Below are 12,425 nucleotides of genomic sequence, written 5' to 3' on the forward strand. Positions count from 1 at the left end.
ACGCTTTAAGTTCCCCACCATGCCGCTGGTGTCGGCGCCGGGAAGGCGTCCAAAACCACAATACATTTCTGCTATGGAACATTTGTTTCCTTTCAGGGGGGGCGCGGGGCCCCAACATGCTCCGACATTTTTCTGTGCTGCCACATTGCATGACAGTTTATTTTGGGAAGCGCAGGTTGGCACCTGAGACACAAAGCTGACAAAGCACTCGGTGTCACTTCAATGAGGCCAGTTGGTGCCATGACAATGCCGCTGGCCATGCAACGCTACAAGATGGACAACGGCGAGCTGCATATCTTGGCAACGTAGGAAAAGAGGCATCAGCTGTTTGCACAATTTCATCTTCGACACGCAATCTGTAAATCTGCAGCAGGGATTCCACCTCAGATTACTGAACGTGCATCAAATCTGAACGGCTGTGATGGACTGCTCTCCAGTTCAGGGTGTTTCCCTGGCTTCTGCCCAATGCATGCTGGGAATAGATCCAGCACATCTAGCTCCCTAAATAGGAACAAGTGGGTAAGACAATAGCTGGATGAGTAAAAATCTTAAGGATGTGTGATATCGTATTTTTGCAGATATCTGATATTTTCCAAGCCATTTTGGACTTTTGCCAGTGTCAATAAGCACACGTATTTTTAGGGCAGCAATTATCTACAGTATTTTCATCATTGATTAAAACAATAATCAGTGGTTATTTTCATTATTAATTGATTAATTAACAATGTCACAATCTTGTCACTTAAAATATTCTATTATATATTTTTTCAAGACTTTTCTGTAACAATTATTTTCATTATTGCTTAGTTTGTCAACCATTTTCTCTATTAAACAATTACTTGTTTGGTTCATAAAATGGTGAAAAATGCTGATCAGTGTTTTCAAAAGTCCAAGACGACGTCCTCAATTGTCTTAGTTTGTTCACAGCTCAAAAATATTCGGTTTACTGTCAGAGAGGAGTAGAGAAACTAGAAAATAGTCACATTAAGAGACTAGAATCAGATAATTCTGACTTTTCTTTTGTCTTAACAAATGGATCAAACTGATGAATCAATTATCATAATAGTCTTCAATTAATTTAATGATCGATTAATAATTATGTGTTTAATTAATCATTAAAGCTACAAGCTCTACCAATTCCGATATATCCGAACTTTGTCTATCGACCAATAGTTAGTACCAGTCCGATACAAAAAATTGGTAAATCATACAAGTCATGATACTTATATTGTACTTATACTTGTATTTTCTTTAGAGATGCACTGATTGCAATTTCCTTGGCTGATTCCGATTTTTGATTTTTATGGGTTTGACCTGCTGATTTCAATTCTGCCTGATTACGATTTTTAATCTTTCTCAGAACTATAATAGACAGAACACACAAACTTTTTTGTAACTTTTCTTTAATGTAAAATTAAATTGGATGTTCATAACAAAACACTGTCAATTAAACTTCTTCACTTCTACATTTTCTCTCAAAGAGCTCCAGGTTACAGCTAGGCCTTTTTACATTATTATGGATAACATAATTTTACAGGATCTCATGTGGAAGCATTTGTAAACAAACCAGAGACTGACGCTGACAACTGAAGCTTTGCAGTGAGGAAAACAGAGGCAGAAGTTAAACGAATCCCGCCAACACAGGTTGTTTGTTCTTCAGCCAGAACAGGAGGTGAGATTTTAACTGTCTGTCTGTGATCAGTAGCCAGCTGTTGGCTAACACCAGCCTGTTTCTGAGTGTGTGTGTGGCTGTGGTGTTACTGTCTGTGTCGCTGCGTGCATGATGTGACCATCGTACGGAACATGTGTGTGAATTTGACCGGTGCAGAATCGAATTAGTGACGCTGACCGTCTGGTTATGCTGGAAACCGTCTCTGGTCATCGGTGCATCCTTAATATTCTTGATAGCAGAAAAGAATAGATGACTATAAAACATCAAATCATGCTTGTTCAATTTTTTTTTGGATTGAATTCAAACTAAGATATTCATTCAAATCCAATCGAAGGACATAGAACCGATGTTGTCCCGTTTACTCGCGGTGCCTCCACATGAGTGAGTCCACTCAGTGGCTGAATTCACCATGATAGAGATGTAATAAGCTACTGCACTTAATGTTATGTTGGTGGAACACCACAGCAAAAAGTGTGCATTTTTATTTTGACAAACGTGTTCTGTTTGCATTACAGTTATCTTCTACATCTGATTTAATGAATTCTTTGCATATCAGCACAAAAACTGTAAATTACGAGATGGGACAAACTTCAGTTTCTGCTGTGGGAAACAAACTGCAGTGAATAATAGTCATCATAGAAAATAATAAGAATGAAAACACTGATAGTTGAGTCAGTAATGCAGTCATTCTTTTCTATAACACTACATTTACTGTACATTTACAGTTAGGATATAGGCTCTGTTTAATTTCAGGCATATTTCTTAATAATCGCCCCTCTGAGTGTGTTTTTATCGCAGCCGATGGAATGACAAAGAGATGAGCAGCAGCGGCGGCGGAATTGCAGCCCGCATTAGCTCGGCCAATTATGAGCCTTCGCTGGATGCTTAATGCTAGTGTGAGGAGGCCTGCTGGTGAGAGGAGAGTCAGCAGATCTGTGGATGACAGTCATTTATGACACACAGCACTGATTGAACATTATAAAAACATATAGAAAACACTCCTTTGTCTCGTAGCAGGACCTTGGGTTTCACTTTCCCAGCAGTGGGTATTTTAAAATGCTGCTTTCCAGAAAATGAAGTGTTGTATAAATACACTACCTGACACACAGTCAGAAGTGAACACTGAACACATATCCTGTTTCTCATAATGCAGCGGTGTGAGTGCAGATAAGATTACTGACTGAAATGACACACGAACAAAAGCCTACTGCACACACTGCTGCACACACACACACACACACTTGTACTGTAAAGTGACAGAGCAACTGCTTTGCTGTGTTAAATATCAGATGCAAATGAAAAGAGAAAATCTATCATGACTCTAATGTGGCCTGATAGGAGGGGGCGCACTCTCCTCTGAGGAGCCGAGCGGTGTGAGGAGGGTGATGTATGGAGGAGCTGGATGAGAGGTGAAAAGCGTAGCGAGACGGACGAAGGGAGGGGTGGATTGCTGGGAGGGAAGGGAGGGAAGGGAAGGGGGGGGGGCACGCGGTCCTGCCAGACTCCTGAGAGCCCAGGGCAAAAGTGGAATAAATGTTGATTAGTGTTGATTTTGTCCAACGAGCACCCGGCAACTGACAGTGGGACTAAGCTGCAGCGAAAGGGAACCATTAATCTTGGTCTGGTTTAAGTAGTGTATATTAATTTGTGTCATTTCCACTACGTGGAGAGAGGCCTCTCTCCCTCTCTCCTTTCTTTCTCCCTCCCTCCCTCCAGTGTTGGAGAGCCGTGGCAGCCGAGCCTCCTTCACAGTGAACGTACAGTGGGAGCCTGGAGGTGGCGTCTGCAAGTAGCAGCAGGGGAAAGTGGAGGAAATGAGATTCCAAACACTACATTATGGAAAATGAACTCCTGGGGGGTTGGTATGGCAACCACATTCAAATGTGCCATTGCATGTTCAATTTAACGTGCATAACAAATTTGCAGACTTGATTAAATTCGTAACATATTAAGGAGGCCTGGTGTAAAAAAAACGAACCTGCAGGGACCGAGATTGCAAAGAGAGCCTCGGACGAGGTAAATGGCAGAACGGTGATATTTAAGCAACGCGTCGAGCACGCGAGTCGACATTCAGGTAAAAGATTGAGGCCCCGCGCTCTTTTACAAGTCTGCTTGGATCTCGCCTTCGTTCTGTAATCTCCACACTGGCAGGGCTGCTCCGAGCTAAATGTAATTTTTCGACAAACTGCATTCCAGTGGCCTTCAGAGGAGAGGAGAAAAATCATTCATCAGTTCGGGAAATTCTGAAAATATATCAGTTAGAAATATAAAAACAATATAGTGCCTCTGTGAGAGGAGAGTATCATGGTAGAGAAACTTCTTCTCCTGGAGGAGAAATAGATCACTTTCCTTCTAGATGTGATGTCAGTGTTAATTAACAAATCGCAGCACAGTAAGATTCCTATAATTAAGCTCCTTAATATGATTAACATGTATCAATTAGGCGACTGACAATTTGCATAATGTATAATGTAAGCACATTGTTCTATACTGTAATGGTATTAACACACCATTTACAATGCTGTCACTCACAGATGATTCTGTGATTAGGATCCTGCATCAAATACAGTAAAAAGTCACTACGTGCCGTATGCTGCTTAATCAAAACACATTTTTCCACAGTTGTCTACGTCCTCGCAGCAGCAGAATTAGACTCCAGCTCTTCCTCTCTCTCAGTGGATGATTAAGCAGAGAGATTGGGGAAACAGCTGTGGCGGCGAGCTTGGCATTTCTCTCCCCCCCCCCCCCCACCCATCCCCGAATGCTGCTGTATCAGCATCGAGGAGGAAGGATAAGAGGGAGACAAAAGCTGCGCGGATCAGAGCCGTCTCGCTGTCCGCCCGGGAGAAGGGGCGCGAGAGGGGAGGCGCCAGCCCCCGTGACACGACGCTCGCTATCAGGCATCTACGTCGCCTTGTAATACGAGAGAAGCTAACGTTAACGCTGTAACTCCCCGCTGGTTTGCACTTATGGTGTGTTCACGTCCTCCCCGGATGCTCCCACAGGAAAAGTTCAAAATAAGATCTTGTCTTTGTCTAGCCTGTGTCTCGTAAGAGCTCAGATTAAGACTGATATGAGACTTTGACCATTCTCTCATACGTCTTAAATTCAATTCTCGTCTCACCCCGAGACTCGTTTGAGCCCAGCTTAAGATCTTAAAATGTTCTTGTTTTTGGTCTGCGAGATCTAAGAGAAAACTCGGCTGGCGTAAATAAGATCTTAAATTTGTCTCAGTGGTCAAATTAAAGTCTTGTTGCTCCATACGGTCGTCAAGGAGAAACAGATGAGACATCTATGAGCTCAGAAAAAGATCCTGCTTTTCTTTTGATTTTGCTCTTTTTTCTCTTAAGGGGGGCGGGGGGGTTAGGAGAAACAGATGAGACTTCATATGAGATTTTGACCATTTTCTCATACCTCTTAAATTCGGCTCCTGAGAAATCGCCTTTGTCTCGTCTCAGCCCAAGACTAAATTCAGCCCAACCGAAGATCTTACAACTGATCTTAATTTGTCTCAAATAATCAGCTCTTGAGATAACAGTGAGATCTAAAAGAAAACTCAGTTGTCTTAAATGGGATCTTAAATTTGTCTCAGTGGTCAAATTAAAGTCTTGTTGCGCCATATGGTCGTCAAGGAGACATCTCTGAGACACCTATGATCTCAGCAAAAGATCTCCTGCTTTCCTTTTGTTTTGTTCTTTTTTTCTCCTGGCGGGGGTGTTCGCATGAATTTTCCCAGTCAGGAAATCATTTTTCCCATTATTCTGACACCACATGGATGCACTATAACAATGAGACCCAACAAGCCCAGATAACTTCAGTGCAGACACTCCTTAATCGCGCAACGTTTGAATTTTGCCACTAGAAGTCTCACATTAAAACAACAACAAAAGACGTAGCTTGATGATGTCGTAAAGAAGCGTGGTATCATGGGAGTTGTTGTCTTGACGTTAAAACAACCACAACAGCAGATGAAAATCTATCTGATATGACTGAGGCAGGAATCATGTTCACAGACGAGGTAATGTATTAAAGCTTTACTGACATTACCTTTAGTCACGGCTACTAGCTACTAAACATATGACTGAAGAAAAACAAGACTTTTGAAGACGTTACCTTGGGCTGAAAGAAGTTCTGATTGCAAAAAATGTTTCACAAATTCCATCAAATAATAGTTAGATGCAGCCGTTTTCATGTTGGTTTTCAATATTAATCAAACTATTCATAATTTGTGCAATTAGTTGATCAGTCTATAAAATGTGAATGCTGATTACAAGTTTCCACAGCACACGGTGACGCCTTCAAATGTCTCGTTTTGTCTACAGCGCCAATGATTAATTGATTGATTAATTAACAGAGAGAAAATTCATCAGTAAATATTTTCAAAATCGACTGATGGTTTAATGCTGAAACAGCCAAGGTGGTCATTTTGACCGCTTTAAATTTATATGTACTTTGTTGAATTAAAAAATACAATGCTGCTGGTACCTGACTTTTCCTAAGTGTTGTATTTTCATTTAAAATGTTTTTTATAGAATTGACACAAAAGGAAGGAAAATGTGATCAGTTTTACCTGTTTGAGTCATAGGCGGTCATATTGACCACAAAGAAATCGCCACTGTTATATTGTCACTTTTTGCATAGTTGGATATGCATATTGGTTGCTTAGCAACTATCACTGTCTCTGTCAATAAATCTTCACAAGTGCTCTAGATTCCCAATTAAATTAATTAACATTAAAATATAAATACTTAATTAATCAGACTTAATTAAAAATAAAGTAGGGGAGACAAGGGACTGTTGTAACACCTGCCAAAATATTAGATTGCTCCAGGTTCTCAAATGTGAGAATTTGCTGCTTTTCTTGGTCTTACATGATAGTGAACTAAATATTAATGTTTTTTTTTTTTTGTTAGTAGCTGTTAGTTGGACAAACAAGTCATTTGATGATGGCACTTTGGGCTTTAGTATAACATGCTCACTGTTTTCTAATGTTTTAAAGACTAAATGATGAATTGATTCATCCTGAAAATCACTGTCAGATTAATCCACACTGGAAATAATTCTTAGTTGCCGCCATAGTACCAGTTGAAAAGATATTCAGTTAAGAAGGAGAAGCCAGAATCAGGGAATGTTTGGCTTTTTTGCTCCATAAATGACTTAAATGATTAATCACACATCCAAATTGTTGGCAATTCATTTTATGTCTAATTGTGACTGACTAATTGTTTAAGCACTGCAGCAGACTGCATTACTTTTGATCTGATCTCATTTCACCTGATCACCATGAAGGCTGCTTCAGAGTGTTTGCACAGTGACGCGCAGGGCTGAGCTGAGTTCAGCCTCTGTAATACAAATAGGCAGATGCCAAGTATCTGAATGGACTGACAAGTCAATGTAGTGTAGGCTTCCATGCACCTTCCATAATCAGACCTCTGGCTCATTTCATCCTGTCAAACACGACTCGGCTGCCCTCCGTAAAACACCCTATTTTCACCCTTCAAAAAATAACATTACATCACTCGCCTAGTCATTTTTATAAATGGAGGATCCCCTAGGCTTGAAACCTAACACTACACAAACACGGGCCACAAGAAAGCTGGCCTTTTGTTGAGGTTGAGAAGAAAAAAATTAAACAGCAAGTCAGAGCAGCACATTTACTGAGCGGCTCAGTCAAGGAGTGGTTTTGTTTGACACTGCTGGAGATTTATGACGTTGGTGAAGTGTTTACAGAGGTCAAGGCGGCTCATTTTCCAAATCAGTTTGTCAAGCATTTGCTTATCTAAAGAGGCCTTTTCATCAATCATAAAAAAACTGATGCAAGAGAAAACAGTCCACCTTAAAAATACCAGATTTTCACATGTATACGGATGGATTACAGACAGAAAGTGCAAGCTTGGATGAAGTTTTGTTGTATTATTTGATTTCTACCAGCCTGTTAACTTAAATCCAGTTAGTGGCGGGATGAGGTTTCATTGGCCAATAGCAACGGAGTCAAATTGTTTGGATATATTTTTGGAAAGTCTCTGTGAGAGCCTCTCATAACACAGCGCAGCGCTGTTGCTAGGACCAACGCTAACACACACAAAAACCTGCTGCTTTTACCTTTGCTCCACATTTCGGACACTGACATAATTAATACGCTTTATATATTTTATGCTTCGTCTCTTCTTAGGAATGCGCCACGCCACACGCACTCACACACACGGCGTCTGAGAAACAGCATTCCTTTGAAGTAAAAAAGACAACCCAAATATTCCTGGAATGAAAACGGGTGAAGACGAAGCCGACGTCTGTCAAAATAAAAAAAAATAAAAAAGAAGGCATTGCTTTAAATAAAGTGTTCCTTCCTCGTCCTTTCCTCCCGGCTGTTGCTCAACCATTGTGCTTGTTTATACTGCACAATATTTCTGTTGGCCATCCTTCACTTCATCCCAGTAAAAATACACAGAGTAGGTCACAAGTTCAGGCCCTAGATCAACACTGGCATTGTGTCCTGCAGGTGCTGTCAGCTGCTCTGGGGACAGCCAGGGACGGAAAATATACACAAGCAAACACACACGCACGCACACACTGTCTCTGCACTCAGATACTCGGGACAAAGTTACAGCGGATCGACTCAGCCGGTTTACACAGACTCTGAAATATTTAAAGGTTGAACTTGGAAAGTTCAGCCGCTGGTGAAAAAGGAGAAGACACAAAGACACTGCGTCAAATTTTTCTCGTAAAGTTTTAAAGGAAAGTTGCAGGGTTTTTTTTGTCAGAGCAGCCTAATTAATATACTCTCAGAAAAAAACATATATAACATTAATTTCCTGGGTTATTTTGATCAAACTTGAAATTGGATCACTAAGTCAGACTAAATGTTGCTGTCCCACTGTGTGCAATAATTGTCAGTTTTAAGTCATCTGCAGTCATCTGTTTGCAAAAAAAAAGTGGGGAAAAAAATTACTTTCATTCTTTAAAAGTCACCAGAATGCACGGTACAAAGATTGTGAAACTCAGTTTTTCCCCCGGACACTCCCACTTTAGTTTTGAAATCCTCCCTATTTTTGAGGTCTCGAGGTTGGAAAGTTTCACTGCTAAAATGTTAAAAGAAAGAATGAAACACATTAATTTATTTGTGGAAGTTAATAACAGCTGATGGGTGTTTATAATCCAAAAAAACCCCCAACATTATTAGATGTAAGACATTCAAATAGATTCCAGAAGAGTTGGGATGTGAAAAAAGTGTATATTTAGAAAAACCAATAATGGTTTTCAGTTTGAAGATTAAATATCTCATCTTTTTACTGTATTCAATTGAATATAGGTCGCATTTTGTTTTCATATTTACATTTTTTACAGTGTCCCAACTTTTCCTGGAAGTGGGGTAGAGAGTATAAGGAAAGAAACCCTCAAAGCTGAGTGACTTCTTTCACTAATACAGTGCTACAAAAACTACAAATACCATGACACTACTAACTGTCCAATATTAGTAAAACAGTTGCTGTTCATGATGTTTGTAATAGATGTTTTAATTCAGTTTACAAAGGAAACCAAACCACTAGAGGGAGCAACAAGCTGCGACTTTTTCTACAAAATTTAGATCATAGATAATAATAATATAATACACATAATATGGGGTTGTCAAAAGTATTGATACTGCAATACTTTTCAATACAACATTCTTTAAAACATTACAATTACTAAAACTATAGAAAATAAAGGATAGATCTAAGACGTTAGTTCATCTTTATTTTGCAGCCTGAAATTCATCTTTTTAAAAAAGAAAAAAAATATTCAATTTTTTTGGTCCCAGGACTGTTTTTTTCCTTTTTGCTGTGGTATCGAAAGAGGTATCAAGTTCTGCTGATTTATACTAGTAGTGTATCCAAGTTGAAAATTCTGGTATTGTGACAACCCTAATATATATAAAAATAAAAATGTTAGTATTCAGTTCAGGACTGCCATATTGTCACTTGTCACAGTCTGGATGGTTTCATCCATGGAAGTGAACTACACAACATCCTGAGCTCACCAGGACAGTAAAATATTATTCAAGCGTATTTATTATTAATCATCAAGTCCACATTCTATGTTTGATCATGGAACCAGGTGAAGGAGGAGTAAAATACAACATTCATATGATTTTTTTTCTCAAAATGTGAAGTTTTTTTTTTAACAAACTTGGAATAGAAATGGATCTTTTTAACACTCCATGTTCTATTTACACTACAACTGACAGCAGTGCCGAGGTGTTGAGACTGACAGAGGTGAAATAGCACATTTGTCATGATTTTTGTACCGTAGCAACAAGCTAAGAAATATGCTCAATTACCTCTGTATAATTTGTGTAGAGTAAATTTAAAGTGTTAACATAGGAATCTTAACATGATGCCTGAATGAATTATACAAACAGCCTGAACAACAGGGAATGTGAAATGTTTCTCGCTAAAACTCACAACAAAGCCAACTGGATAAAATTAAAGTCTAGAAAAAGGAGACAGCAGCAGCTCTCCTGTGTGCAGCACCTTGTATTTATAGGTTGCCAGCTGAAAGAGAGAAGAATGGGTGTGCAGGCAGGAAGAGGTCCAAGTTACTTTGTACTCTCAGCAGAGCCGAACTTTGGATGAACTCCGAGGAGCGCCAGGGAGTAAAACACTATGCATAACTGTGTCACTCCCCCTCCGAAAAACCTACCAAGACAACAAAAAAGCAGAGTGAGCCAGCAGGCTTCAAACGGCCCCCCTGCTCCCTCCTGAGGCAGTGGCCGATTCAAGATAAACTGCTGGGCCCGGGGGCAGGCGGCGAGGTGAACTTCAATGGAAAGCTCAATGAAAACATCCAGGGAGGGGGGTGGCGGGATCACGCGCGCACGTGAAACAATCTAAACAGCGCCAGTCGACGCCGCCACAGAGGTCAAGTGTGAGCAAGTGCAACTTGGGTACAGTGGCAACAACACCTTCTTCATCCTCCATCCCCTCCCTTTGATTTCACGCACTAATGAGTGTGAAACGCACTCTGGCGGCTTTGGCGACTCAATATCCGAGCAGCGCAAGTTCTGAAGAGTCCTACAGCACATCAGTCTGAAGACAAGGGAAATAAAAGATGAGATGCACGCTATCAGTCTGAAGTGCACCGAATTCTATCTGTGCCAATTTCAAAAATGTCACGAGGAAAATGATTTGGAAACATGACTTACGCCTCCTGTGTTACGTTATTTCTCTCCTAGCAATTATTCTGCTGACACGCTCTCTCACAACTGCTTTAATAGAGAGACACAATACAGAATAGAAAGAGACGTATTCACCAGACTTGACAGTTAACTCACAAGGGGAGACATCAACGTGCTTGTGACAATTTTGCTCAATACTCCTCTATTATTCCACAATAGCATCAAAAAAAGCCTCATTCATATTTTGACACGATAATTGATAAGGACCGCTCGAGGTAATTGTCCACAGTTCCTATTGTGAAAGAGTTAAAACGCGCAGACTTTAGAGCTGCACGGAGGAAACACATGTCTTACATGTCAGTGAAATTTATATGCTGGATTGTGTTGTGACTGAACATCCAACATCAGGTTGTGACTCGGAGTGTGAATAGCAAATTAGCCTCTGATGATAAAATAGCCCACACAGAGCCGGTGCTGTGGTGATTTTTTTTTTTTGTTTAGCTACATGCTCCAGTAGTGAGAAACAGTGCGTTGTGCAGCTCTGTGTTCGTTCACCCCGCTCAGGAGTGTTTCCTGCGGACAGCGTGGAGACGGTGCACCGTTCAGTGTTCAGGTTAGAGTGCAGGATGAATGTGAACCTACCTGTTTTTTCTTTGATTTCGCACAAGACATTGAAAAGAGCTGGCTTCATTCTGTGACAGTTCAGAGCGTGTTTCCTGCAACAGAAAAGTGGCTTTGTGAGCAAACCACAGAAACAGAAATAACAGCTAAAACTTAATCTAAGCCACCAAGTTACTGGACAACAAAGCTGCCTGTTAGAGCTGCAGTGACAAGTCATTTAATCAATTAGTTAACCACCAACTATTCTGACAAGTTTTGAGGGTTTTTTAAGGAAAAAAAAAAGTCCAAATTCTCTGATTTCAGCTTCATCTGAACATTTTCTGATTTCTTTACTCCTCCCTGACACTCCTTCCTACATATCTTCAGATTGTGGACAAAACAAGACATTTGAGGACACTGCCTTAGCGACATTTCCCAATATTTTATGGACTAAACAACTCATTGATCAATTGAGAAAACAATCAGAAGATTAATCAATAATGAAAATAAGCATTAGTTTCAGCCCTACTGATTATCATATTTATTTGTATTTTTTTTAAATATGCATTTGTACAATTTCAGGCACTGTAACTATTTCCAAAAGGATTAATATGTACAAATATAGTCCAGCTTTACTTTACCAACATACAAGGAAATGTTGTATTTAGCTTTAATCTACTGTGCTGTGATTAATAATTATATCAAATTATATCAAAATCTTTTTGTTCTGAACAACTATGTCAGCAGAAACATTTTAAATCTATAACTCGTCTGCTTCACTGAATTTAATGTGGGTTACACACAATGCTCTAACAAAAAAGACCAACTTAAAAAAAATTCTTGCTAACACACAAGTTAAACCAGATTCAGTTATAGGTGTGTTAGATTAATACACATGCTTTGAAATTGATCTGAGCTAAACTTAATTCACCAGCTGAAGTAATATTTTTTTAAGCATATCCAACAATTCTCTTATTTTCAAATACTGGATCGTGCATC

At 39.8% G+C, this 12,425-nt stretch overlaps 1 protein-coding gene across 2 annotated transcripts in view; it reads right to left on the minus strand.

Moving 5' to 3' along the window:
* Positions 1-12,425, minus strand: part of LOC146323496 (pre-B-cell leukemia transcription factor 1) — a 95,332-nt gene that overhangs the window by 81,743 nt on the left and 1,164 nt on the right. For both annotated transcript variants that reach the window (XM_084722478.1, XM_084722477.1), the window contains exon 2: positions 11,469-11,542. In XM_084722478.1, the coding sequence (XP_084578604.1) occupies positions 11,469-11,542 (74 nt within the window). The remainder of the gene's footprint in view (positions 1-11,468; positions 11,543-12,425) is intronic.

This window comes from Lutjanus erythropterus, chromosome 7 (genome assembly GCF_056507025.1).
Source record: "Lutjanus erythropterus isolate fLutEry1 chromosome 7, fLutEry1.hap2, whole genome shotgun sequence".
In the NCBI taxonomy this organism is placed as follows: Eukaryota; Metazoa; Chordata; class Actinopteri; order Lutjaniformes; family Lutjanidae; genus Lutjanus; species Lutjanus erythropterus.